This window comes from Diorhabda carinulata, chromosome X (genome assembly GCF_026250575.1).
Source record: "Diorhabda carinulata isolate Delta chromosome X, icDioCari1.1, whole genome shotgun sequence".
Lineage (NCBI taxonomy): Eukaryota > Metazoa > Arthropoda > Insecta > Coleoptera > Chrysomelidae > Diorhabda > Diorhabda carinulata.
The window spans coordinates 55,832,022-55,857,058 of NC_079472.1; the positions used below are offsets into that span (position 1 = coordinate 55,832,022).

Consider the following 25,037-nt stretch of genomic DNA (forward strand, 5'->3'; position numbering starts at 1 on the left):
ATTATGGAAACAGTGTGGGTGAAAAATAGATAATTATGAAACTGTAGTCCTTCCTGTCTATTTATTATCAAGTTTTTTTGTTCATAATTCATTTTTTTGTCTACTGTAGAGGCGGTAAGTACAATTTTTTATTTTAATAAAAATCCTTCCACTCATTTTGTATTAGGTATCTGAGAAAATCCATGGAATATTCAAGTTATTGCTATTTTTATACAATTTCAATCTGGTTCAATAATAATTAAAATGTCTAATTAAGTGAAACATTGTAATCAATTATTTTCACTTGAATTTATGGACTTTATGGACATATATTCATACATTAAAAGCTCATGCAAATATCGTTTCAACTTTATATCCAATATTATAGAATTCCAAAACCAAATTATTCTTTTTCCTGTCCCGCTGTGCTTAATCAAATCTTGCAAGTTAAATTTGATCCAATTCCCGGACTCCGCTTGAGCTAAAATTTTGCATGCATATAAAAATCGGATGAGAATGCAATATATTATGATATAGAGCTGATCTGATGATGGGGAAGATGGGAATAGAAACTTCGTAATTAAAAACGACGCAAACCAATCGAGTTTGGGCTCATTTGATTCGTCTTGACGAGTACTTTGTTACTAGATGGCAACCAGGATGTGATGATGGAGAATATTACAATAGAAACTCCGTAGTTAAATAAACGAAGCAACCCCATGGAGTTTGGGATCATTTGATTCCTCTTGACGAGTACTTTGTTACTAAATGGTATCTAGAGTCTGATAATGGAGAAGATGGAAATAAGAACTCCGTAATTAAATAAACGACGTAACCGTATTGAGTTTGGGCTTATTTGATTCGTCTTGACGTGTATTTTGTTACTAGATGGTAACCAGGGTCTTATGATGGGGATGATGGCCATAGGAACTCCGTAATCAAATAAACCTCATCGTGTTTGGGTTCGGTTGGTTCGTATTGACGAGTATCTTGCTAGACGTGAATATGCAACTACAAAAAATTTGGGAAAAAAATTTCGTTCTGTTTGTTATGAATGTGGATTATGTCTGATTGATTAGATGAATGGCCCAATGCCAAGGTGAGCACGTACCGAGGGCTGAATGGTATCGCTGAGTGATATCGGTAGCACCTCAGGGTACCGGGGTGAACCCTCTTGTACTGAAGCCCTTATCCGTCTACAATGAACCTCTGGGGGGATGGACCTTTGGAAAAACATGAATACAGAAGAAACTACTACACCAAGAAAGCGACTATTAAGAGTAGGCGAAATTGAAACGACAGGAGAAGACTGCTGATGAAAGCGATGTCCACAAGCTGCAACGATTAGAAAAAATAGTTTATCTCGAAATAAAAATACTAAAAAGTTCATAACAAAATGAAAGAAAAATACCTTTTCTGTAAACAAGTTTTTATTATTTGTTAATAAAATTAACTAAAAAGTTAAAAATGAACTAACTCTAATAAGAAATATAACACTTCATAAGTTCATAATTAAATATTTTTAACAGTGAAACTTTACACCGTATTCATTGAATCTTTCCGTTTTTATCGTAGTTCCAATTTTATAAATAAAAGCGGGTTATATTGTGATACCAAGAGGAAAAAGAAGATGTTAGAGAATCAATAGTTGAGGTGTAAAGTTTTAGCGTGAAAACATATAATTATTAAATTATAAAGTGTTATAATCCTTATTAGAATCAGTTTATTCTTAACCTTTCAAATCAAAAAATAATAAAAGGTTTTTTTGTTTATTTTATTTTATGTTCCAAAATTTTCCTGGTAATATTTCACTATTCTTTTATGTATTGAAATTTATACTGAGAGGTCCATTTGGGTTAGAAACCTGAATTTTTTTTCGTTAGGAACATATAGGGAAATAACGCTCAGACATATTAATGTGCTGATACAGTTTTCCTTTTCGTCCGAAAAACCATAGCTATGTTGACGTCATGAATACGTCGTGATGAGGTTATCCAATCATTTTTTTAATGAGAATATTTATTTGTTAAGTCAAATTTAAATACGTGATACCTAAAAACGATAAAATGTATCACTATTGCCTAATAGCTTATAGTTTTTGAGATAAGGCCTTCAAAGTTTTAAAAATAATTAAGATTTTGAATTTTTAATAACAGAAACAAAAATTTTTATTAAAAAAATGCTTAAATGGCGTACTCAAATTGAGACACTCCCATTTCTTGACAATAAACCAACCTTTGTTGTAATTTTTATCTTTTGAATCGTATACATTATTAAATTGATTAGTGTATACTTATGAATATACAAAATTAAATCTTCTTAAATATGTTCTGGTGACAAGGTCGGCCATTCAATGAAGCTTCTTTCAATCCAATGATTTGGAAATATTCTTTTTAAATAATTACGAACAATGAGGGCTGGCACCGCCCATTTCTGAATATGTTGTGCCAATAAAATTGCCGTTTAAAAATTTTAGCATGATTCTGTGTTTAGTAGTTGCGGCCAAATCTAAAGCTTTATGGGACATTTTCTAGAATTAAATTTATGGATGCCATTCATGCTCTTATTTTGTAATTTGTTATTAACTGTTTACTACTATTGCCATTGAAAACTAAAGCTCTACAAGTTGCCTGGGATTTGTCCTGTACATCGATCAGCAACTTAAATTGTACATCTTTAGGGATTTTTTTCTAGCAAAAATCGTATCTTGTACAACGGAGAAAAATGCAGAAATATGAAATGTGTCATTAACTATTCTTTTTCTACGAATGCCTTGTTCCTATATGTTCAAAACGGATTCAAATTTCAAATGTATAATACATATTATATTCATTCATCAATTCATTTTTGAAAACTGTAATTGGAAGTTATATTTGAACAATTTTGAAAAGTAATTCCACTCCAACACTTGATTGCTAATTGACTTGGACTTGATAGTGAAACGCACTAAGTTTCCATTGTATCCAGGTTCTAGTGGCGGTGTTAGTCATAGAGAAATCGATATAAATAGGTTTCAGCAACATTGCCATATTTTCAACCTCCATGGCGTTTTAGAATTAAAAGATCTGCTACTGCATTAACTGAAATAGTCGCCGGTAACCTCCGGAAACAGTGGCCTTTATATAATTCCTTATTCGGTCATTGCAAAATTTTCGCTACATCTCTTGCCATAGTGCCTAATTTATTTCTTCTCACGGGCTGATTAGTAAATTTGCCATTTTGATACTGTGGTTATAAATTCCCACGAGAGTCTTTTCCTGTCTCAACCCCTGCAGGTTATCCAAGTAATTGATTTTACCCCCATCTACCTTCTATTCCAATCCTTTTTCTATTGTTCTGTAGCACATACCACAAAAAGGATATTTTTGTCTGTTTCTGCTTCAGCGAGTATGGTAGCTATTTCGTTTCCCACTACTACGGTTTATCCCGGAAACCATTGCAGAGTAACTTTATTTTTCTGGCCTTGCTCGTTTGTCTAGGCATTTCCAAACAAATTTGGATTTCATGACATTGAAGTTTAGACACTATCGGACAGGATGATGATTTTCTGTTTGCAATAATTCAATTCTATATTGAATATGACAAATTTTTCAATTGCATATATTTCTGCGGTTGAAAATGCTTGGTATTTTGCCCAGGTTTGAGGTGTGTTTAGTTCTGAACCCGTACACTCCTATTCTAGTTCTGTCTGCTGATTTGGCGCCAGTCGTGCACCATTTGATGGCATTTCTGAACATTTCTCGTATGTTTTGATTCCACTTACTTCTTGAGCTTATTATTAAAGTAAATTTTTTCTCAAATCTGAACTTTTTCTATATTTCACCCTGACAAATATCGACAAATGTCCCAGGTTTAGTCATTTTTTAATGACACCCTCCGATTATTAAAGTACATTAGAATAAATGTGCGTTACTCGAAAAGTATTTTTTTAAATACTTATACTACTATACTACCTACCAGTGGCGTGCTAGTTAAATGGTCGCGTGTAAAAATTGGCCTTCACCTTTGGGAGTTGGGTTTTTTTTAAATTTTTAAGGAAATTTCCTCCTTTTTAAGGATGTTATTGATGATTGATTTGATCTTTCACCATTTTTGAGTTATAAACAAAAATCTGTTTATAGGTATTGCAATTTTCTTTGAGAGACAAATGTATGACTTCCTCAGAATCTTTTTTTTTGTGTTGAGTCACCAGCTATGATTTTATAACTTTTCTAACTACAATATATGGCTACACGCAACGTCTCCGCAATAGCAAGACGTGAACCCTGTAAGTTTGTATATCTAGATTTGGGTCTCGTATATGGCTTTGATTGCCATAGATCTCCGTCTTCTACTTCAAGCGCTGACAGTTTTAGTGTATTTAGTTATTCACATTTCAAGAGAATGTGGATAGATGTTTCGTTTTCTGTGCAACAAAATCCGCACACCGCATTATCTGCTAAGTCTAATATCTTCAGGTGTTTGTTGAGGCGACAGTGCCCTGATAGAACTTCGTAGATTGTTTTTACAGTGGCTGATACATTCAGCAGATCTACTATGGTTATAGTTTCCCAGAAGAGTATTTGCTTGTCTCTGCTTTAGCGAGCTTACCAGCTATTTAATTTCCCTTCGCTCCGGTGTGTCTTGGAATCCATTGTAGGGTAAATTCATTTTTCTTGTCTTGGATCTTGGATTTTATGATATTGGAGCTTAGAATTCTAATAGATGCTTGATTATTGGACAGGATGATTATCTGTTTGCAATAGTTCCTCTCCACCACCAATGCTTGGTGCGCTGCCCAGGCTTTCAGAGTATTTGGTTTTGGGCCCCTACATTCCTATTCCAGTCCTTAATGCTGTTTTGATCCATTTAATGGCATTTCTGTTCATTTCTTGTATGGTGTTTTGATCCCACTTGCTTTTACAGTTTATTATTGAGGTGAAGTTTTTCTCAAAGCTAAACTTTTTCGATGCAACGTCCTGAGACATGTCCCACGGTTGGCGTGAACCTTGGTGCCGCTACCAATTTTTCGACGGCATCTATAAGTTTTACCTCCCTAGAGTTACAGACTTGAGCAATTCGAAGCATTCTATTTTGTAGTTTTCTTGAAATTTAATAATCGAACCTATCTTATAGAAAAGTTCATGTTAGTCTAATGTATTCCATACAATTTCAATTATTTATTACTTTTCCACTTATTTTTAGAAATGATTTTGTTTGTATTCCTACCCCTACTTTATTTCTGTGATGTATCTTTATGCGATGAGAGGGGTTCGAGAGTGAGAAGAATCGTAGGGGGTGCACCAGCACCGAAACCATTAGCTGATGATCCTACAGTTTTTGCAAATTTTGCTGGTAGAACAGCTAGAATACAAGGAACAGTAGATTTTCCTCATTACATATTTAAAGGTATCAAGTATGCGTATGCGCCAACGGGAAAACATCGATTTTTGGTGAGTAAAATAATATGAATTCATCAAAGTAATGATATGTCTATACTCTGTTCATAAATTACGAAAGAACTTGAAGAACAGTTGGAACAGAACATCATTTACTAGTGTATTGTCATATTAAGCTTGTATTACTTTTGTACATCGGGGTGTGCCTTAGGGATTTTGAAATAATGGTCATTTTTCTGTTTCGGAAAAGCAATAAATTTTGAATATTTCCAGTTCAAATGAAGACTAAGAAGAATCCAAGACAACAAAAAACCGAAAGTATGAAATTTACTTTTGGTTTTTCCTTTATATGAGCCCTAATTAGACAACAGATTTTCCCAAACGAGATTTCTATTCGGAACTATTAGAATTTCTTAAAAAAAATTAAAAAGCAGGATCATAAACTCGCAAGATATCAAGGCTATACAATATTCTGTTTAAAATTAACATCGATGTTTACCAAATAGCTTGAACTTGTTGGTAGAGGAATTTAGTAGAACCCTTCAAAAGCTAACATATGCTAATATTTTAATTTTTTATATTTGAAGACAAGAAGGGGGTAGTTTTTTTAAAGAAAGTAATTATATCGCATCTTGGCGGTCTAAATATCTTTATGAAACTACAAATCAACGAAATGGCAACTGTAAGATTTATTATAAATTTATTATAAATATTATAAATAATCTTTACTACCAGCATGAAGATTATTTACTTATTTATTTTCCCAACTTGAGCAAGAAAGATTTAAGACACGATATTTCAAAACTCAGTTATATTTATTTACATCTTGTATATCAAACCAGGAATAATGGAAGTTAGATTAAAATCTGAGGTGCAGATCGCTAACTTTCGGTCGATGAAGACGATAACTTGGTTACAAAAACGCTTGTTAGTGCACTTGTGAGTGTTGTTGTAGTATTAGTGTTTTCAATATTTCAGAAGTTTTAAATTAATATAGCATGTAAAAAAAGCAAAAAAATATGAAAGAATATATGCGCTATATGGCGCCATCCATTATAGGAAATGTTTAACTACATGAACGTTTTGACGTTGTCTTCAGTTCGGATCTCTAGCCGAACGAAAGTTTAATATACCACTCTGATGAGACGTAATAACGTCGAAACTAGTCAGTGGTTATAAGCCTCTACTTGCAAATGCAAATATTGACAAAAAGGTCGATGATTATCATGATCTTCAGAGGAGATGTAATTCAATATTCGTCGAGGTATTAGACCGGAAATTAGTTGTTTTCTCTTTTGAACGGAAGAACATTATTTCAGAGGTGAATAGTAGAAATCATTTTATTTAAAAAACCTCAAATACCATCGAAATATATATAGCAGGGAGACCTACAGCTTCCTTTTTCATCTATACACTCGTTTTCCTGGATAACTTTGTTTGTCATGGTTTGTTCAATAACTTCCTTTCAAATCCCTGTGGGTCTTCCTGGTCTTCTTCTATTCTGCAGTTAATACATCAATGCTTTCTTCGGCCGTCTGCTACATCTCATCACATGTTCGTACCAGAGCAGTTTTTAATCTGATTTATCTATGTAAGAATCGATTTAATACCTAAAAATAAGATTTGAAATTTTACAATTACTCGTTGATTTTATTATGAAATTATCACAGGGAATCTAAACTGAGAACTAGTTACTAATATATAGGATATTGACTGTACAATATGTACAATTTAGAATTTACCTCACTAGCCTACCATAATAATTTCTGGCGCTGTTTTTAATCTTTCCATTTGCTACTAGAGCGCCACCTTAATTTGCTCCCTTTTAACGGACACATATTATTGCTGTCTATGATATACCTTCGCAATAAGAACAATGATTGGACTAATTCATCGAAGCTATTCGTCGATTACTTATTATTTGGTATGGTATATGATAATACCTTTTTTCATTTCCGTTTAGAGACCACGTGAAAAATTATTGGATGGATTAGTAAATGCTACGGCATTCGCGCCGCCTTGTATCCAGCCTCTTCCTGGTACAAATCAAATTATTGGTAGTGAGGACTGTCTAGCTTTGAACGTATTTACTCCAGAGCTTCCAACAGGAACTGAAGGTAAGTAATCTTAAATTCAGTTCTAATATACAAATCATATGATACTGATAGTCGATGATTGTTATCTAATTTACAGTAAAGCTCGAAACACAGTTTAATGTCGAGCATTTATATATTTCCCTATCGAATTCTTTTAGTTTTTCAGCAAAAAAAAATTTTAGGTGAAGAATATGTTTATCAAGTTCAAACCCAAAAATAGGTGGTGATCTTTTTATAGGTATGTCGTACCGAGGACACTTTGAGGATTAACTTTGTATTTGCAAGCAATCGACTTCCAATTTTTAGCATCCAAATTATTATCCTAGGACTAGTGTAGTTTGTAGTTTATAAAAATTTTTGAATATGACGTTTATACGAATTACTGCGCCATTACAAGTAAAATTGCAATTATTTTGAATTTTAGGTCTTCCTGTTGTTGTTTGGATTCATGGAGGAGGGTTTAGATACGGTTCAGCTTCTCAGTATGGGGTGAGTTATTTACATTAACTTAATAGATCAACTTTTACCTACCTTCAATTCATTTATAGGTGCAACATCTGGTAGGAAAACGATTAGTGGTTGTTACTATTCAATATCGCTTGGGTTCTTTGGGCTTCCTGAGTTCCGGTACGAAACATCTTCCTGGAAATGTAGCACTGTGGGATATGGTGTTAGCTGTACAATGGGTCAGAAATTATATAGGATTTTTTGGTGGAAATCCATACAAGATAAACGTAATGGGACATGGTACTGGTGCTAGTAGCGCATTAATGTTTGCTTTATCGAATGTTGCCAAAGGTAAAATTCAAATAATAATTTTAATTACATAAAAGATTGAGAAAATTGCGATAATGCAAGAGGATGGCATTGTCCGCACTTTCATAAGCCGACTTCTGACTATGGGATATAATATAATATAAAGGTTGTCCCACGTAAGAACCAACACGCCCAAAATATGACGATTGTGAGCTATTTACCTCTAAGCCCAAAATTTCGAGAAAAATTGATTTCTTTGGAATTCTTCAATACAAAAATACCAAATTCGGTACACTGTATGAGATTGTCCTTGAAACATAAAGTAGTAATGAAGGATTCTTACGTCAAGAACATCTAATTTAATTAATATTTTCAATAACTTATTTGAAAAGGTATTACAGACATTACAGTAATATGTACAATCATACATTGAAATTTTTATTTACACTAACATTATTGACCTTTAAATTGGAGTTTTGTATAAACTTGTCTAATTTAGTCAACATTTGTGACACTTTTACAAATAAAAACCCAACTTAACGTCAGAAAATACTATTATAAAGTAAAAACATCTCAGTAAATAATTATCGACAAAATATAACCCGAAAACCGAACGGCCGACTTTGTCTCTATTATTTATTATGCAAGGTACAGCGTACGCTTCTTTTAAATAACAAATGCTGCTGTATTGTCCCTCACAAATAATATCTACTCTAGCCTTAACAGCCATCACTCCACTGCAACAACTTTTTGTGATTTGGATTGTGTTAATCATAATATTTTAATTAACAAATTGCAGTACTACGATTTCAGGGGAATACCTCTCGGATGGTTTTAGTCATACATTACCAACAGAGCACGACATTTATCTACCTACTCCAAGTTTAGAGCTCAATATTTTATTAATTTGCACTTATATACGACTTTTATACTAATTATTACCTATTACTATTACCTATAATGTTGTTACTCATTGTGGTTTTCTTCTGTATATTGAAATTTTATTTTGTAAACTTCTTTCTTGGATGGCCAGAATAAATTCAAAAAAAACTTTTTCAAAATGATCTTTTTTATCGTGTTTACATCTGTCCGACCCAAGTCTAGATCAGTGTTACCAGCCTAACCTCTCAAAATTCCCTTTCTAGAGCGTGAAATTTGAATTAAAATATAAAAATGCTTATAATTTTATTTGTATCTTCATTAAGTCATTTTCATGTGTGTTTTTTAGTTTCTACAAGCTTTTGTTTACGAATTGTAACAATTTTTTGACAATAAAGCATTTTGTCTCTGTGTCCAAAGGACATTAAGTAATGATAAGTAAAAGGCAATTGAACTATCCTCAGGAGTGACCTAACCTTAAAATTTCAGTGTGGAACATTGATAAAAAATTATGCAAGGAATAGAGCCATGCCTCAATTTAAACATGTCGTAATTTTTTAAAACTAGTCTCAGATTTTATGAAGACTACAATTGCTTTAATTTTTTTAATTATACTCTCTTTGTTTATTTACGACGCAGTAGTTTTCCTACAAATATTTTGAATATTCTTTTATTTGCGTATTGTTGCTGTGATCACTTTTGATTTATTTATTATAACATTCGAGTTTCTGAAGAAATTAATTTGTTATTGACCTCCATTCGAAGAATGCAATAAAACTTCATTTTCCTTGCTTAAACATTTGACCATGAGAAAGCTTTTTTCAAAGTGAGTATCGCGTTTACTCACTTTCGATCAAAAACAACAATGTGTTGATGACTCGGAACAGGGTTTGGCCATGTTTACACGTAATAAATCAGATTTGTTGCGTCGATACGTGACAATGGATAAAAGATGAACCCATCACTTTACTCAAGAATCAAAACGATCATCATCTGAATAAACTGCACCTGTTTAACTACGTCCGAAGCGTCCATAGCCACAACAGTCAGCTGGGAAGGTTATGGCTTCAATATTTCGGGATGCGTATGGAATATTGTTCATCGATTATCTCCAAAAGGGAGAGACAATCAATGGCAAATACTACATAAAGTTGGATCGTTTGAATGCAGAAATCATGTAAATACAGCCTCCTATATTGAAGAAAAGCCCACCAAGGCAATGCACCGATTCACATGTCGATGGCAACGATGGTTAAATTGAACGAAGTACACTTCGAATTGCTTCCAAATCCACCGTATCCTGGTTATTCGCTGAGCATGCCGGTAAGAAATTCAGCTCAAATAAAACTGAAACCTATTTGAGGCAAAAGATAAATCCTTCTACAACCAAGGCATCGAGAAGTTAGAAAAGCGTTGGAATTATTGTATTGGTTTTGAAAGAGATTGATGAGTAAAATCGATTTTTTGGCAACAAAAAATGTGTTTTTCTTAGTTAGTCACACGACTTTTTGAGTAATGTCTTATGAAGTAATACAAGGGTTGCTTCTCAAGTGCTTAAAAGTGCTTTATTACTTTTCGTTATGTACAATTTTGAATGCGTTCAAACCTATTCGGGAAAAATTTTCTCCACTCTCAAGCTAATATCGTAGAAACATAGTTTTGAAAGTCTTCAACAGCTTCTTGAGATGGTGAAAATCGCTGTCCACGCAACTAAAAAAGTCATAGGCGATAAATCCGGTGAATACATGTTTTATTGGAGCTCGATATGATGCGACGTTTTTTGTTCAAGTTCAAGCTAAATCTGCAATATCCTAAGAGACGCCTCTATTTGTCTGTAAGTCAAATGCTGATCTTCTTTAATCATGCTGCACATAGTATTGATTGTCAATAATTTTGCCGCGCTCTGTATGTTTACGAAAGCCCTGATACTGATAATATCCTCTAAATACCATGGGAACGTGACTATACACGCCATATATCCCCAGGCTAGGATAAAAATAATAATAATTTAGCATTTCGAAGTAGTGACATCCATTCATGACCCAGATTTCGGAAATTGGTATTTCCGCTTTGACCAACAATTGGATTGGTAGATTAATGAATTAAACGAGGGGTTTTATCTTGGGGGTCCTGTTTTTAGGCATAGGTGCTTAGTTGGAGAGATCAAAGACATACAAAAAGAAAAAAATCGGAAATAATTGTTGAACACGTTTTTATTTATTAAACTTTTATTTACGTTCAAATTGGCAACTGTCCTTTGATGTTATAAGTGGATAGAGGAAGGAATTTATTTTCTGTTTAGGTGAAGTTAGGTTAGGTTTACTTTAACTTGGGTTAGGTAACTCGAGAAAAAGTTTTTTTCTATGAAATTCGATACATTTCTATAATCAAGACGAACTGCTAATCCGTATAATTCATATTAAAAATCCGAATCGGATCAAGGAACTTCGATAAATGGATTCTACTACCTCGTAAACGCCAAATAGCGTGTTTTGTTATTATGAACAGATACGGGAGGAATTCTATGAGGTTTTCCTTTGTGTATGCATCATTATTAATGTAAAAAATTTGTGAATTTACTTCATATTTGTAGGTATAACTGCTGGAGTTATTGCTATGTCTGGAACAGCAGTATCTCATTGGGCTAAAGATGAAACTCCCGAACATACTGCGCTGGATATTGCTGAACAAAATGGCTGTCCTATAATGGATCCACTAACAATGGTGAAATGTTTGCAGTCGCTACCAGCAGAACATATAATTAGGGTAAATTTATAAAAACGATGTGTGAAGAATAATCCTTTTGAATATTCATTTTCAGGGAGATTCTACTGTGGAATTTACGAAACTACAAAATAAAGGATTCATGGGTGGATTATCGGGAGGGTTGAATAGTGCTCCTGTGACGGAAGGTGTTAACGATGGTAGATCGTTGCCAGGATTAGTTCAGAAAGATGCATTATACGAAATGGATGAAGGCAAACAGTCAAAAATACCCTTATTGACCGGAATGTGCAGGGACGAAACTAAAAGAGCTGTTAAAGGTATTTCTTTTTCTCCATCCATTTTTTTTAGTATGTAGAATAAAAAGAGTAGAACCAAATTGAACTTTGGGGAGACACTGTTACAAATATGGGGACAGAAACAATAATGGTAAAAGACAATAAGTCAAAAAGAGTGGTATCAAAAATGTGCAATTTGAAAGATAAATCACGATGAAATTATGATATACCAAGCAATAATAAGATCGTCAGATACCAGAACCTGGATAATGAACAAAAAAGCAAAACAAATTAGAAATATAAGAGCTTAAAAAGCTGAGAAAAACTGATGGAATTGAAGAAGATGAAGTGTACAGGAGAAGAATAAACAGAAAGTTGTATATGCATCCAAGTATAATTAATGTACAGACAGGGAGATGGTTAGGACATATAAGTAGAATGACAGAAGATAAATGGGTAAAACGAGCACAAAATGGTGAATAAGGAGGGGAAAATGAAGAAGAAGACCAAAGAAAAAATTGTTGGACGAGGTTAGAAATTTGAGATCAGTAGAGTGACGAACGCCTTAGGAGAAATTCCTTGGGTTAAATTATACCCATATAGGGAGCTTTTATCTGCAAACGCATTTTTCCAAGATACAGGGTGTTGAAGTTTTAAAAATAAAACGATTTTTTGTCGATTAATTTCAAATGGTGTAATCGATTGCTATTGAAACTTTTTGACGATTATCTTTTTGCTAAACTACGTGTTCTAACATTAATAGATGAATTCTTGTTTTTTCCAGAGGCGTAGGACCCTTTTTCCATCCCTAAATTCAACTATCCTTCATTAATAAAAGAGTAATATTATTTGACTACGCTAAAATTAACCGTTTTCGATAAAAATTTTGTGACCACTCTTGTGATTATTTAGAAAAATACAAAAGTTTCTTCCAAATCAATTTAAATCGAAAGGTTAATGAGGTTTTCAAGAAACTCTTAATTATCACTAATGTCATTTAGATAATAATTTTAAAAATAAATCATGCAGAATAAAAATTTAACATTCAATTAACACATGTTAAACACAATAAATTGAAGTAGCTGCTCAAAATGTTGTCTTCCTTTGTTTACACAAGCCCTGACTCTTCGCAGCATTGATAAGCGCACGTTGCGGAAAACATTAGGCGTATTGGAAGTTTCTTCTATTGCTCCCTGTATATGACCAACAAGATCTTCCTTATTTTCTACCGGACGAGAGGCTTCAGAAAAAATCAAGGGGAGTAAGAGCTGGAGACCTAGCTGGCCAAACAATTGGTCCACCTCGACCTATCCAGTTCTGTCCATAAGTGGCATTTAAATGGAGTCGTATTTGCTGAAAAATGTACAGGAGCTTCATCATACTGAAATATTTTGTCGGATTTAAAAAGGAACTGCTTCCAGAACGTCTGGTAATAGGTCCCTTAAGAATGTCAAATAAATTTCTCCGTTTAATTTTTGAGGAAACATGTATAGATAACATTTTTTTTTTCGAAGTAAGCGGGTAGTTTAACAAACAAATATCATTTTGTAACTATTAACCTATGGAAGTTGATTCGAAAGAAACTGTTTTCTAAATAATCACGACAGCGGTAGCAAAATGATGTTTTTCTCGAAAACGGTTGTGTTCAGCGTAGTCAAATTTTATTACTTTTTTAATAATGAATGATGGGAGAATTCAAAAATTGAAAAAACATAACATTTTATCCAGTGGCAGACGATTTAGGGGTGGAAGAAGAGTCCTTGACTCCTGCTGGACGCCTCTGGAAAAAGCTAGAAATAATCTATTCATGTCATATTAAGTAGTTTATTAAACTGATAATGGTCAAGAAGTTTCAATAACAATCGATCACACTATTCGAAATTTTTAGACAAAAAATCGTATTATTTTTAAAACTTTAACACCCTATATCTTGGAAAGGATCCGTTTGCGATCAAAAGCTCCCTATTCCGATACACATAATTTGGCACAAGGAATTTCTACTAGAGCGTTGGCAGTCGTACTTTGGGACACCCTGTATAATATTTTTTCTGGAATTGGGGTAATTTAACACCAAAGTGTACTCTTTTCAATATATATTCGTCATCGATGATTGAATAAATAATCAATGTATAATTTAATATTATCTATAAATAACAATATTGAAAATTACTCACATTATTCAATCGGAAATTTTTTATAAATTACTGAATTCATGTGACTCAAAATACATTTAAAATGATACTTTACATGAATATTGAGTGTGTTGATTCTAGCTACTATTCAATTGTTTTTTTATTTCTGAAATTGAAACTTATCCAATCGAAAGTTATGTTAGTTCAGGTTGTAACCAATGAAACTGGATTTTTATAGAGCAGGTAAGGTTGGGTAATTACTGATGATCAATTTTTTATAGAATTCATTTTTTCAAAATATGCATAGATTATACTAAGGTTATTTAAATCAGTTTTATATCAAAACACTGATCATTTCGAGTAATATATTTTGCTTCTAAAAACAGACGTTCTGAAGTTAGATTTATATCAATACACAGTTTGGAAAATGTACACGTTACCAAAAAATTCGACTCAAGTTGCACGCTCGCGCTCAGAAGTCTCTAACAAAAAATCTGTAGTTTCCATTTTTTTTTCTGATTTTAGTATCTCAAAACTATTAGTTTTACCTTCATAATGAGTATTCTATGTTGTTATTGAGTTATTTTTTTGTTGAAGAAAAATTATATCAGACGAAAAGGAATTTTACACAATGAATAAAATTAACAGTAAAGCAACTATTAGCTTAAATTCTTCCAAATAATGATTTACTTGAAATTAACCTATCAATATTTAGTGTTCTCTCTCTGAATATATAGTATACTATAACTAAATTACAGGTCCTTTAAGAGAGGATGTCGAGAAGAAAATACAGACAATACCCAATTTCTTGGAAACTAATTTTGTACAAAGTTTGAGGGAGACGATTCCTCAAAGCTGGCAACTCGAAATAAAAGCAGCTAAAAAAAAGCTGGAACAGGATTTCAAAAAGGGTCTTGAGAACTTGGAAAGCTTAGTAGGAAAATTAATACCGCCGAATTTCACTAATTACATGAAATTAAAAACCGGAAATATTTTTGAGGCTATTGAAAAAGTAGCACAAGCAGCAAGTAAGAATCTAATTATATACTATTATGAGATGTATAATTGAATAAACATTTTTATTTTTTAGATGATGCCTTGTTTCACGCACCAGCTTTTTTGACAGTTGATAAATGGTCCACTAGCGGTGCACCAACTTACTTATATAGTTTTGAACATGTAGGAAAAAATAGAAAAGGAAACGTTTTCCTGAAAGGATCACCTTTAATAGGAAATATTACTCATTTTGAAGGTAACAGCTTTATATCGATTTCCAACACTAGACAAAAATACATGGAAAAACTTCTCTCCTTCCTTTTTTCCTTTATTATGGTTTGAATTAGCTACATAAACGCAAAAATTATTAGCATTATAAATTAAGAGCGAAAGTATTGCAAGGTTAGGATCTATAAGACTTGTATAAGACCAATCATGACATACGGAATAGAAACCAGAGAGGAAACGAAAGAAAACAAGAGTAGATCGAATTAAGAACACTGACATCAGGGAACAATGTAGGGTTCAAGTCATTGAAGAAGAAGGGAGTAGACTGCTACGTATCGTACTTGAAGGGAAAAGAGAACCCGGACAACCACCTAAAAGATGGATGGACAGCTGGCAGACCACCTCCCAGGAACTGATACAGAGGAACTTTCAAAACTAACAGATCATGAGATCTTAAAAATAAATAAGAAGAAGAGTTGATTACCTCAATGGATAGTTTAACGCATTTTGTATCTTCCGAACTTATCTTTCCAAATTTCTGTGAATGGATTTGTTTTTTGTTACTACCATTACCAACCAGCGGCAGGTTTTCACACATCACACACTTTTTTTGGAAGGTATTTTCTTTTTGTTAAGCCTGTTGGCTATACACCTGGTCGTCGTAATGTGTGTTTGTGTGTGTGTCTTTTTGCTGCCTTGGGTAATTCCTTTCCATCTTCATCGACAAGAAAAAAATCAATCCGAGTGGTCCTTCATCTTCTTTACAGCTGTCCTCGATGTAAAAATCGGCATTTGCTTATGAGGTGCGCAGTTATCGCGTCGGAGGTGCCTCCTGTAGGTTGACTCGGATATTGATTTTTTTTTGTTTTTATATCGGAGTTTCGATATACAAGTTGTTTCGCTAAGCTTAAGATCGCTCTAAGTCATTCATTAAGTGCGTGTACTTATCTTTTAAGTGGATGTTTTCGGACAAACACGAATTCTCCAGGCTAACGCCATTCATCAATGCAGATACATACAAATATAATAAATAAGGACCTATACGAGATTAAGTTGAAAAAAAGAGAATTCACAATGATACAATTCAATAATTGTTACCATAGAATTTGCTTGTGCAGAGTTGGCTATTTTCGTATCCAAGACATGTAAATACTTGGCCCACTTATCGATTAACAACACAAGCGATGTTATGGTTATTGCCAAAACGACGTATTTCCACGTCACTAGACTTAGGTGACAGCAAAATGTTTCAATAGTAAGGAAAATTTTTGAACGGCTCAGGAGTCGGCTCCGCGTCCTCAAATAAAGTCGCTCCATAGCTGGTGGGAGTTCTTTGGCGATCTGAAATAGAGGCGCTTCGAAGACTAGAGCGAAGCTGCTTTACGTGAATGTTCGCTGAATTTTGCAGCGAGGTAAGCGAAGGCCTCGACAGCAGTGAAAGTGTTTTTTCGGAGGAAGCACGAGCAGATAGTGCCTAGAGCTCAGGAAAAATTTTATGTAAGTCAAAAATCTTTTTAATTTTCAAGCTAGACTGATTTAGTTTTGTTTGGACGGTTTCCGTCATTTGTCAGGCTTAACAGTTAAGACAATGTGTGCCATTCTAACAGATAATTCTTGATGCATATCTAGATATTTAAATACGTCCGAGTTCATTAGGAGATTACTTATGACCGGAAAACTCAGATTGTACTTTATTTGGAAAAGTTGAGAAGATAATTCAGATAATAAGTCGGAAATATAAAGAATTGTTCATTACTTTACAATCTGTGCCCAATACGAATTTTTTTAAACTTTGACTAGGTCAAAGTTGTTACTTATTGAGGAAATCATTTCATTTCGTTATATAGTATATAGGGAGCTGCCATCTGGTATCCAAAGAAGAACTCAAAATTTCGATTCGTTCCATATAAGCATGATTTTGTGAATTTTGGTTCTATATTTTTTTGGTTATACACTGTTTTATTTTACTTGGTTAGACTCATGCGTTGTTTTATCTATTTTTTTATTGTTACAATATTGTTTTTACTGTTATATTCACCCTCCTGAATTCCACTCCGGTCGAGACGTACTTTTATTTTAAGGGAAAACGACCCAGCTACCAAGAGTAAAATAGGTGGAGACAAGACTGAGAGCCTTGTAGGGGAACATAGAGCACCACCTCCAGATGTTTGTAAGCACTGGCGACCACAGCGATTTTATTGGGAGCATAGTAATCCTCTAATGACTCCTAACCTAACCTAATGACTCCTTTTCCGCTCGTGGCAATAGCCCATTCTTTACTAAAAGGGTAACAAATAACTCTTTTACCCTTGTGCCGTTTTAGCACTGGTACAGTAGCTGTTTTTCACTGTGTCAAATCCTACCGTGACAACGGTATTCCAAATAGAAGGTATTCCGTTTCCAGTGGTAATCCAGAAAATCGGGGTAGACTGCAGGTAGATGGAAATCTTCTGCAGTGATTTTTTCTATCAAGAACGGAATTCTTGATCAATCACTCTCACGCTAAACAAGGAAAAGTGTGAAGATGTTTGGTCTGCAATCAAGGCTGCGGAAGGCTGTAGTGGCTACAGAGGACGACATACCGGGTCACATAGTATCGTCTCTTCGCAGATATTCCTCCTCCATAGCGTCAAACTCCTAAAATAGGGAAACATTTTATTTCATATTGATGTTACAAGTGCGCACGTGCACGCGAAACTTGCGCCGCCATCTGCTAGGCACTGGTAATAGCAAAGATGGCGGCTGGTGAACAGAAAGCGTTTGCCAATACCGAATCTCTAATAACTGTGCAACGTGCGTATTAAGTGTTGAAATGATGTTGCATGATTATGAAGATATCGTACATTCCGCATTAATGAGCTTGTAACACTCATGAGATGCTGATCTGGGGTTCAACAATCGCTACGAAATAGTAGAAATGTAACGAGGTTTTTCTCAAATCTCAGATTAATTTTTTTTGTACCACATCTCGCCGGAAAGTTGATGAGCCTTTTTTTCTTGGCGAAGCAACTTAAATTGATACTTCTTACTTTGATAACTCAGTTGAAAGAACGTTCATCAGATCTGACGTCTTGTTATTTCTACCTTTGGGGCTTTATAAAGGATTATTTTTATGTATCTCGCGACCAGCTGTCATTCTGGAGCTGAGAAACAGAATTGAAACAACTGAAGACCTTTGGGAAAAATTTGGGTATAAATTTGATGTGTGACGTCTGACAAATAATGCTCACTTTGAAGACTTATAATCTCCTGAACTGTTTGAGCTGTTCTTTTATTTATAACTGTAAGTTTGGCCCAATAAGTATCATGACACCCCCATTATAAATATTCGTCATAATGATGATTCAATTTTTTTTTTAGAATTAAATGATACTGTGTCTCATGGGGATGATTTAGCTTACCTATTTGACGCGTATGACGTAGAAGGTAATCCATTGGAACATGATCATGAACTAACCGAAGATGACAAAAAAGTGCGGGAAATTTTTACGCAGATGATAGCAGATTTCGCAAGATACGGTGCTCCTAAACACAACGATAAGCCAGTGGAACCGTTCGATCCAAAAAAGAATAATTTTATCCAAATTAAACCTAAACTAACTATATCAAACAATTTTAAATTCTGTGAAATCGGTCTATGGTGTAATATGCCAGACAGATTACAAAGTAGTGCTTGCGAATTTTTAGGTGCATTAGATAATTCGTTCAAGAACATGAAAAATTTTCTTAACGGCTTAAAAAGTCAATCGAATTTAAATCCTGAAAAGTTGTTTGACCATTTGAACTTGATGAAAAACGTAAGTAATCAAGGCATAAACATTTTCAATCAACCAGCTCTTGCTAATCTGGCACCCGATAAATTATTCAAAGAACTCGGTAACAAATGGAAAAATGGATTGGATAAACTTGCTCCAACATCTAATCAAAATGGAGGCTGGAATATATTTGGTAACAATCAACAAAAAGGCGTTGGCTTACCAAATATAATGGGAAACCATGTAGAAAAGACAAAACCGATTCCAAGTTTGTTAGGAGGATTCGACAAAAACAATAAAGCTGCTGATAAACAGAAGGTTTCAGGTTAGTGATAATTGAAACAATATAATAATACAGAGATAGTCTGTGGCACATGAACCATTTTAGTACTAAGACTTATGCACGCATCTTTAAAGATAAATTCGTGATTTACTTTCTTTAGATCACTTTATTTTCTATTGTTGTCTATAACTCAAGTTTTAATCTTCATTTGGTTATTAATGTCGCATTTCTAAATGAGAAAGTAATTTTCTTATATCCATCAAAAGTTCGATTTGACCGATGAGTGACTGGTGTTATTTTCTTTTGGCTTTTGGCTTCTTTGTTGAGAAATGATTAACAAAACTCTTGCTGAACAATCGTAGGATTGTTGCCAACTATACCAACTATATAAAACAAAATAGTGTGAGATAGGGATAGGTCGGGTCAGCTGTTAATTTGATTAATTATCAACAGTGACTATTCGTTAGTTGAAAATTCTTTCGCTATGATGATTATTTTGTTGTTTCTGACATGTTTCTGATATCATATGATTTTATATGAATAGATAAGCTTTTTAGCTGGACTTTTGATATTTAATTACCATTGTACAAGTGAGAAAAATTAACATATTTCCGCACTGTACTTTTTCTACGTCTATTTTATTTTTATGCGCACAAAACGGATTCAGAATTGCTACACAAGTTTTGAGATATGGCAACACTGATGTGTATATAAAACTTGACATTTTTAATATGGAACGTACTCAGAACGTGTTGTTTTACGAGTGCTATTTGAGTTGTTTACAGATACTTGAAACATTTCGTGCGATTATTTTCTGTGTCTTTCGACGTAGATTAAACCAACAGCAGTGATGAAGCACCATCTCGAGCCACCGTGTTTTGCTAGTTTTTCGAATTCAATCGTAGTCGCACTTTGCTATAGGTGTAATTTCGTAAACGTCGTCCAAAATCGGCTGTTATACCAGAAAACATCGATATGGTGCGTAAACTGATTTGGCAATATCGACATGTGACAAACTGTGAGATTGAGACACACTTGGGCGTTAGTTCCATTTGCATAAATTCAATACATTCAACAAAAGCTGTTCGCACACAAAACACTTCGAAGCAAATGACATGTCACCACCGGTCCAACGTAGAACGGTCAATGGTACACAAAAATTTGTTTGCCAATTGCTTTCGAAAAAATCAGGAAAACCAATCGCAGAAGACCAATCAATCTCCACTAAGACAATACGAGTTCTCACACATCAGCTCGAACAAAAACGTTTTAAAACAGTCAAAACATCGAATCGATGGGTCATCCACCGTACAGTCCAGCAGATCAAAAATAAATTACGAGGTCAACGTTTTTCTAGGCCTGAGGAAGCGGTTGATGCGTTGAAATCACATATTTTGAATATACCTCAATCGGACTGGAAAAAATGCTTCCACAATTGGTTCAGTCGCATGCAAAAGGGTATTTTTTTTGTCTATTTCTAAACAAAAGTGTAATAAACAGTTATATTTAAACAAGAAACTTCCCATCGTTTCTCTTCAACACGTTTTGAAGTATTAATCGAGGTCGACATTGAAGTAGTTAATGGAACGTACTGATTTTCCGCAGTATCGTTGTATTCAGTTTCTAGTTGTTGTATTAGCCATAGAGCAGTGGTGTGATGGCAAATTTAGCACTGCCGGAACGCTGAAACTGACTTTGATGGCGCCGCCCGGTGACATGGTGTCGTGGCGACTGCGCAGCAACGTTAGCGCTGCGCCGGCTGCAAAAGCTAGTTCGCGCATATTTAGTCTACCTTCTTTGAACCTTACTTACTTTAATAATAAATTCATTACATATTATATTTAATACTGCTCTTTTGAGACAACAATGAACTTTCTATAAAGTAGTCCGTAATCCGTAACTGATAATTCTTTTGTGTTACTAAGTCGTATAAAGCCATTGTACTTTGTATTTATCACTGTTCTGTAAAATACATTTTAAATTCATATTGCATTAAGACAAAAATGATAAAAATAGAACTGATAGTAAAAAGCATGGTTTATTAATTTGAATCATACAAAGGACATTTATAAAATCTTGACATGTGGGTTTTCCTCGTCCAGTAATGGTTTCGCCTGGCGTGTTCTCGTGTCATCTGCGCTACGGTGCCTTCTCATCCTAGTTTTGACATAAGGTTCAACTTTCTCGTCTTTGATATTTGGCCCATGTTTTATAAACATAAGGCTCGAAACGTGTTTTGCCAAAATTCTTGAGCTCAAATCAGTGATTGTTTGATTTATGAAGCTGAACCTGAAATACATGGTATCAATTCCATGTAGTTTAATAAATAAGGTCCTTAGGTACTCTTGAGCTATCCTCATTATAAACTCTAAAGGAGTTTATAATTTTTGTTTTGTTTAGCTCGAACCTTTTTTACAGAAATTTTCAATTTCTTCCTCACCAAACCGTACCGATTTTTCAGTCGGCCACTGATCAGTTTCCAGGACTTTTAAGTCTGACGATAGTGAGTCATATTCTACCTTACCATCCGCTGACACTGATGTCAATTCATGACTGGATTTGGTAGAAAACATTCTTCTGTTAAGATTGTTTATTACACTGGTTATAAGTTGGCTATGGTTGATGACCTTAATCTTTTTGTTGTTAATGAGGGGAACATTGTTAAAATGGCCCTCTTTCTCAGCAACATAAGCTTCAAGAGACTTGGTTCCAAGTTTTTGAGGAGTTCAAAAAATTGTATACTTCCTTTGATTAACTTATCCGCATCAACAATAGTAGTTTCTCTTTAGCCTTTTCAAAATGGTTGTATATAGCAGAGCAATCCATACAACACTGAAGAAACAACTCGGAAAGAACTTGCTACCCATCTAGTTCCCAGAATCTTTCCTATTTTCTATATTTCTTGTTCTAGCGAGTAGATTTTATCCATAAAAATCTGAAAATGATTTACGACTCCAGCTTCAACGATTGCATTACTTAATGCTAGCTCAAGCCTGTTATTCATGCAATGCCAGACAATAATGCCTGGATACATTTTACTCGGCCTCTCAGCAACGCCTGATTTTTTCCCTAACAATACGCTGGCACCATCACTTGCAAATGAAATCAAGTTCTCCTTCAGGTAATTGTTGAATCCCTGGACTAAATATGTAGATTTAGAAGGATGTTTTGTTGATATATAGAAAATTTTTCGTCATTGAAAAGTCACTTTTTGGTCGAATCGTCCTCGTAAGCACAACTAAACGTATAATGAAACAATCGAATGATTCCTTATTTACATTTTTTCTATTCGGGTAAACTACGCTTTTTATTTCAGCCCTAGTTAAATATAAACATTACGATATAGATATGATTTTTCAAATTAATGCAAACGTATGTTTCCAAAATGAGAGTTTATCTAATCAAACAACTTTTTAGGATCGGTGCTCAACCCATTCGGTCCCAAGAAGAGTCCATTTGGAATTTTATAAAGTAAGTTACTACAATATATTCAATATGTCTGATTCATAGATAGGAATCTGCTACCTAGATTAAACAACGTAATCAATTCTTATTTCATATATCATATCTATAATTAGTCATTCATCAACTAACAAAATTATTTTTCCCACGACCACCTATGAAATTGATAGATTGCATAGTGATTTTTACCTAAAAAAGTAGCTTATTTCACACATGTACTAAAAAATAACAAAACATACATGTATTGAAATGCTTTTTTTTCTTATGTTATATATGGTCTCGAACAATAGAGGGAATACGCGAATACAATATGAATCTGGCTGAGTGCCGAAAGGCAAAAGGCCAAATTTAAGGAGACTGAAGAAGTAGATAATATGTTTTTTTGAGGTTATATTAGTGTTTACAATAAAAATTGAAAAGTGATAGATAAGTGTTATTACTATTACTGGGTAATGTGTAAAGTAGTTGAGTGAAAATTTATTCTCCAAGTCTTTATTTCTGTCTTGATTTATATACTTCTCAACCATGTGTTGAAATACTTTCTAATACATGTGTGATATTGTTTAATTAACTTTCTTATTTAAAAAATACGTTTTTTTGTAGAATTTTTTGGTCGTAGGTACTGGTGTAAAACAGTAACAATTAGTATATAATATACTATAACCAATTAACAGGCATTAATCACACTAACTAGCAGCTATTGCCACGGATGCTACTTTAGCTTCAACACTGTACGCATGCATTGAGTTTTTGTAGCTTGTTTAAGCAGCGTATTTCAGATTTCAGCCAGAATACCATGAAGTAATTACATATTAATAAAAACTGTCTGCTATTTCATTTCTCTCCACTACAATGTGTCTCGAAACCCAATAGACGGTAACTTCTTTTCCCCTGGTTCATTTAAAATTTCCAGTTACTTTCAAATCAGTCTTTATACCATTTCTGTTCATTCCTAGTTTGGTGTTTTCATTACATACTCCCCACTATTTCAACTTGAAGCAGGTGCCAGATTAGATGTTTTTTTTAAGAAGCTTTCAATTTATCTCTGGTGATTCTTTCTTCGAACATTTGGACTAAAGTTTTTTCTGTCACACTTTCCAATAATATAATGAGAGAGAGAAGATTCAGAATCACTTCTAGTGCAGCTGCTAGACATTTCTGGCTGGCTCTGCTGCAGGACAAACTCAATTCTGCTCTGAACAGTTTCTGCACAGCATTTTGGCATTCATGATTTTACTCCTTTTCATATTTGTTTTAGAAGGGTTTATTATCTTAAGTGAATATTTTCCCTGTTTTCACTTAATTGATTGTCCGTCTAGTTTCATGGGCTTCAGAAAAAGTTTTTTCTTCCTAGTGAAGGTGACATTTAATCCCACTTTCGACTCATTTTGTTGTATACTTGAGTCCTTTTTGAACTATGTCCTAGAGTGTATACTTTCATTTCTGCTTTTTAAGTGGCTAGTAGTTGAGGCATCAACCAATAATGGAGTTGTCCCATCTATTCCTCTAGCATCTAATGTTTTTCTTATAGCTTCATGTGAAATATTGTCAAAGGCGCCTTTTCCGTCCAATAATGCACACACTAGGTCAGAGAGTTCTGAATTTCATTTGTGAATTGTAATTACCAACACAGTCTGCACAGATGTGTCTACCTGATAATCATATTGACTAGGATAAAGTGGTTTCCACTTAAGGGTTTCTGTTCTTATGTAGTTATTGGCAGCTTTTTTCATGCAGCTTTATCCTTTAGTGGCTTCTCAAAATATATAATCGCACTTTCATAGGTTTATAATAATTTTAATTAAATTAAGTTTATTCTTGTTTCTAGTTTTGGATTCCTGATTGTGATACAAAAGGTGAATGTTTTCAAGTTAGAAGAATCGAGATTATGAAATGTTTATAAAATCTATATAAGTCTTAAAATACCTCATTAAAATGTAATAAATAAATGCCGACTTACAATATTCGAATATTTTTTATGACAATCACATTTTTTTAAACCTTTTATATGGTCAGGATCCACTTGGTTTATTGTAATGAGGTAAGTGGGTAAGAAATAAATAAATGATTAAATCAAACAAATAATTAACA

General features: G+C 33.9%; 1 protein-coding gene across 1 annotated transcript; it reads left to right on the forward strand.

Moving 5' to 3' along the window:
* Positions 1-24,910, forward strand: LOC130901099 (liver carboxylesterase 1-like). Its single transcript, XM_057812194.1, has 12 exons — positions 1-114; positions 5,164-5,411; positions 7,321-7,474; positions 7,878-7,942; positions 8,002-8,251; positions 11,682-11,854; positions 11,910-12,132; positions 14,981-15,250; positions 15,313-15,474; positions 18,807-19,526; positions 22,902-22,955; positions 24,775-24,910. Exons 2-11 carry the CDS (start codon positions 5,166-5,168, stop codon positions 22,952-22,954), a joined length of 2,316 nt encoding a protein of 771 aa, XP_057668177.1. The 5' UTR covers positions 1-114; positions 5,164-5,165; the 3' UTR covers position 22,955; positions 24,775-24,910.
* Positions 24,911-25,037: the final 127 nt, after the last annotated feature.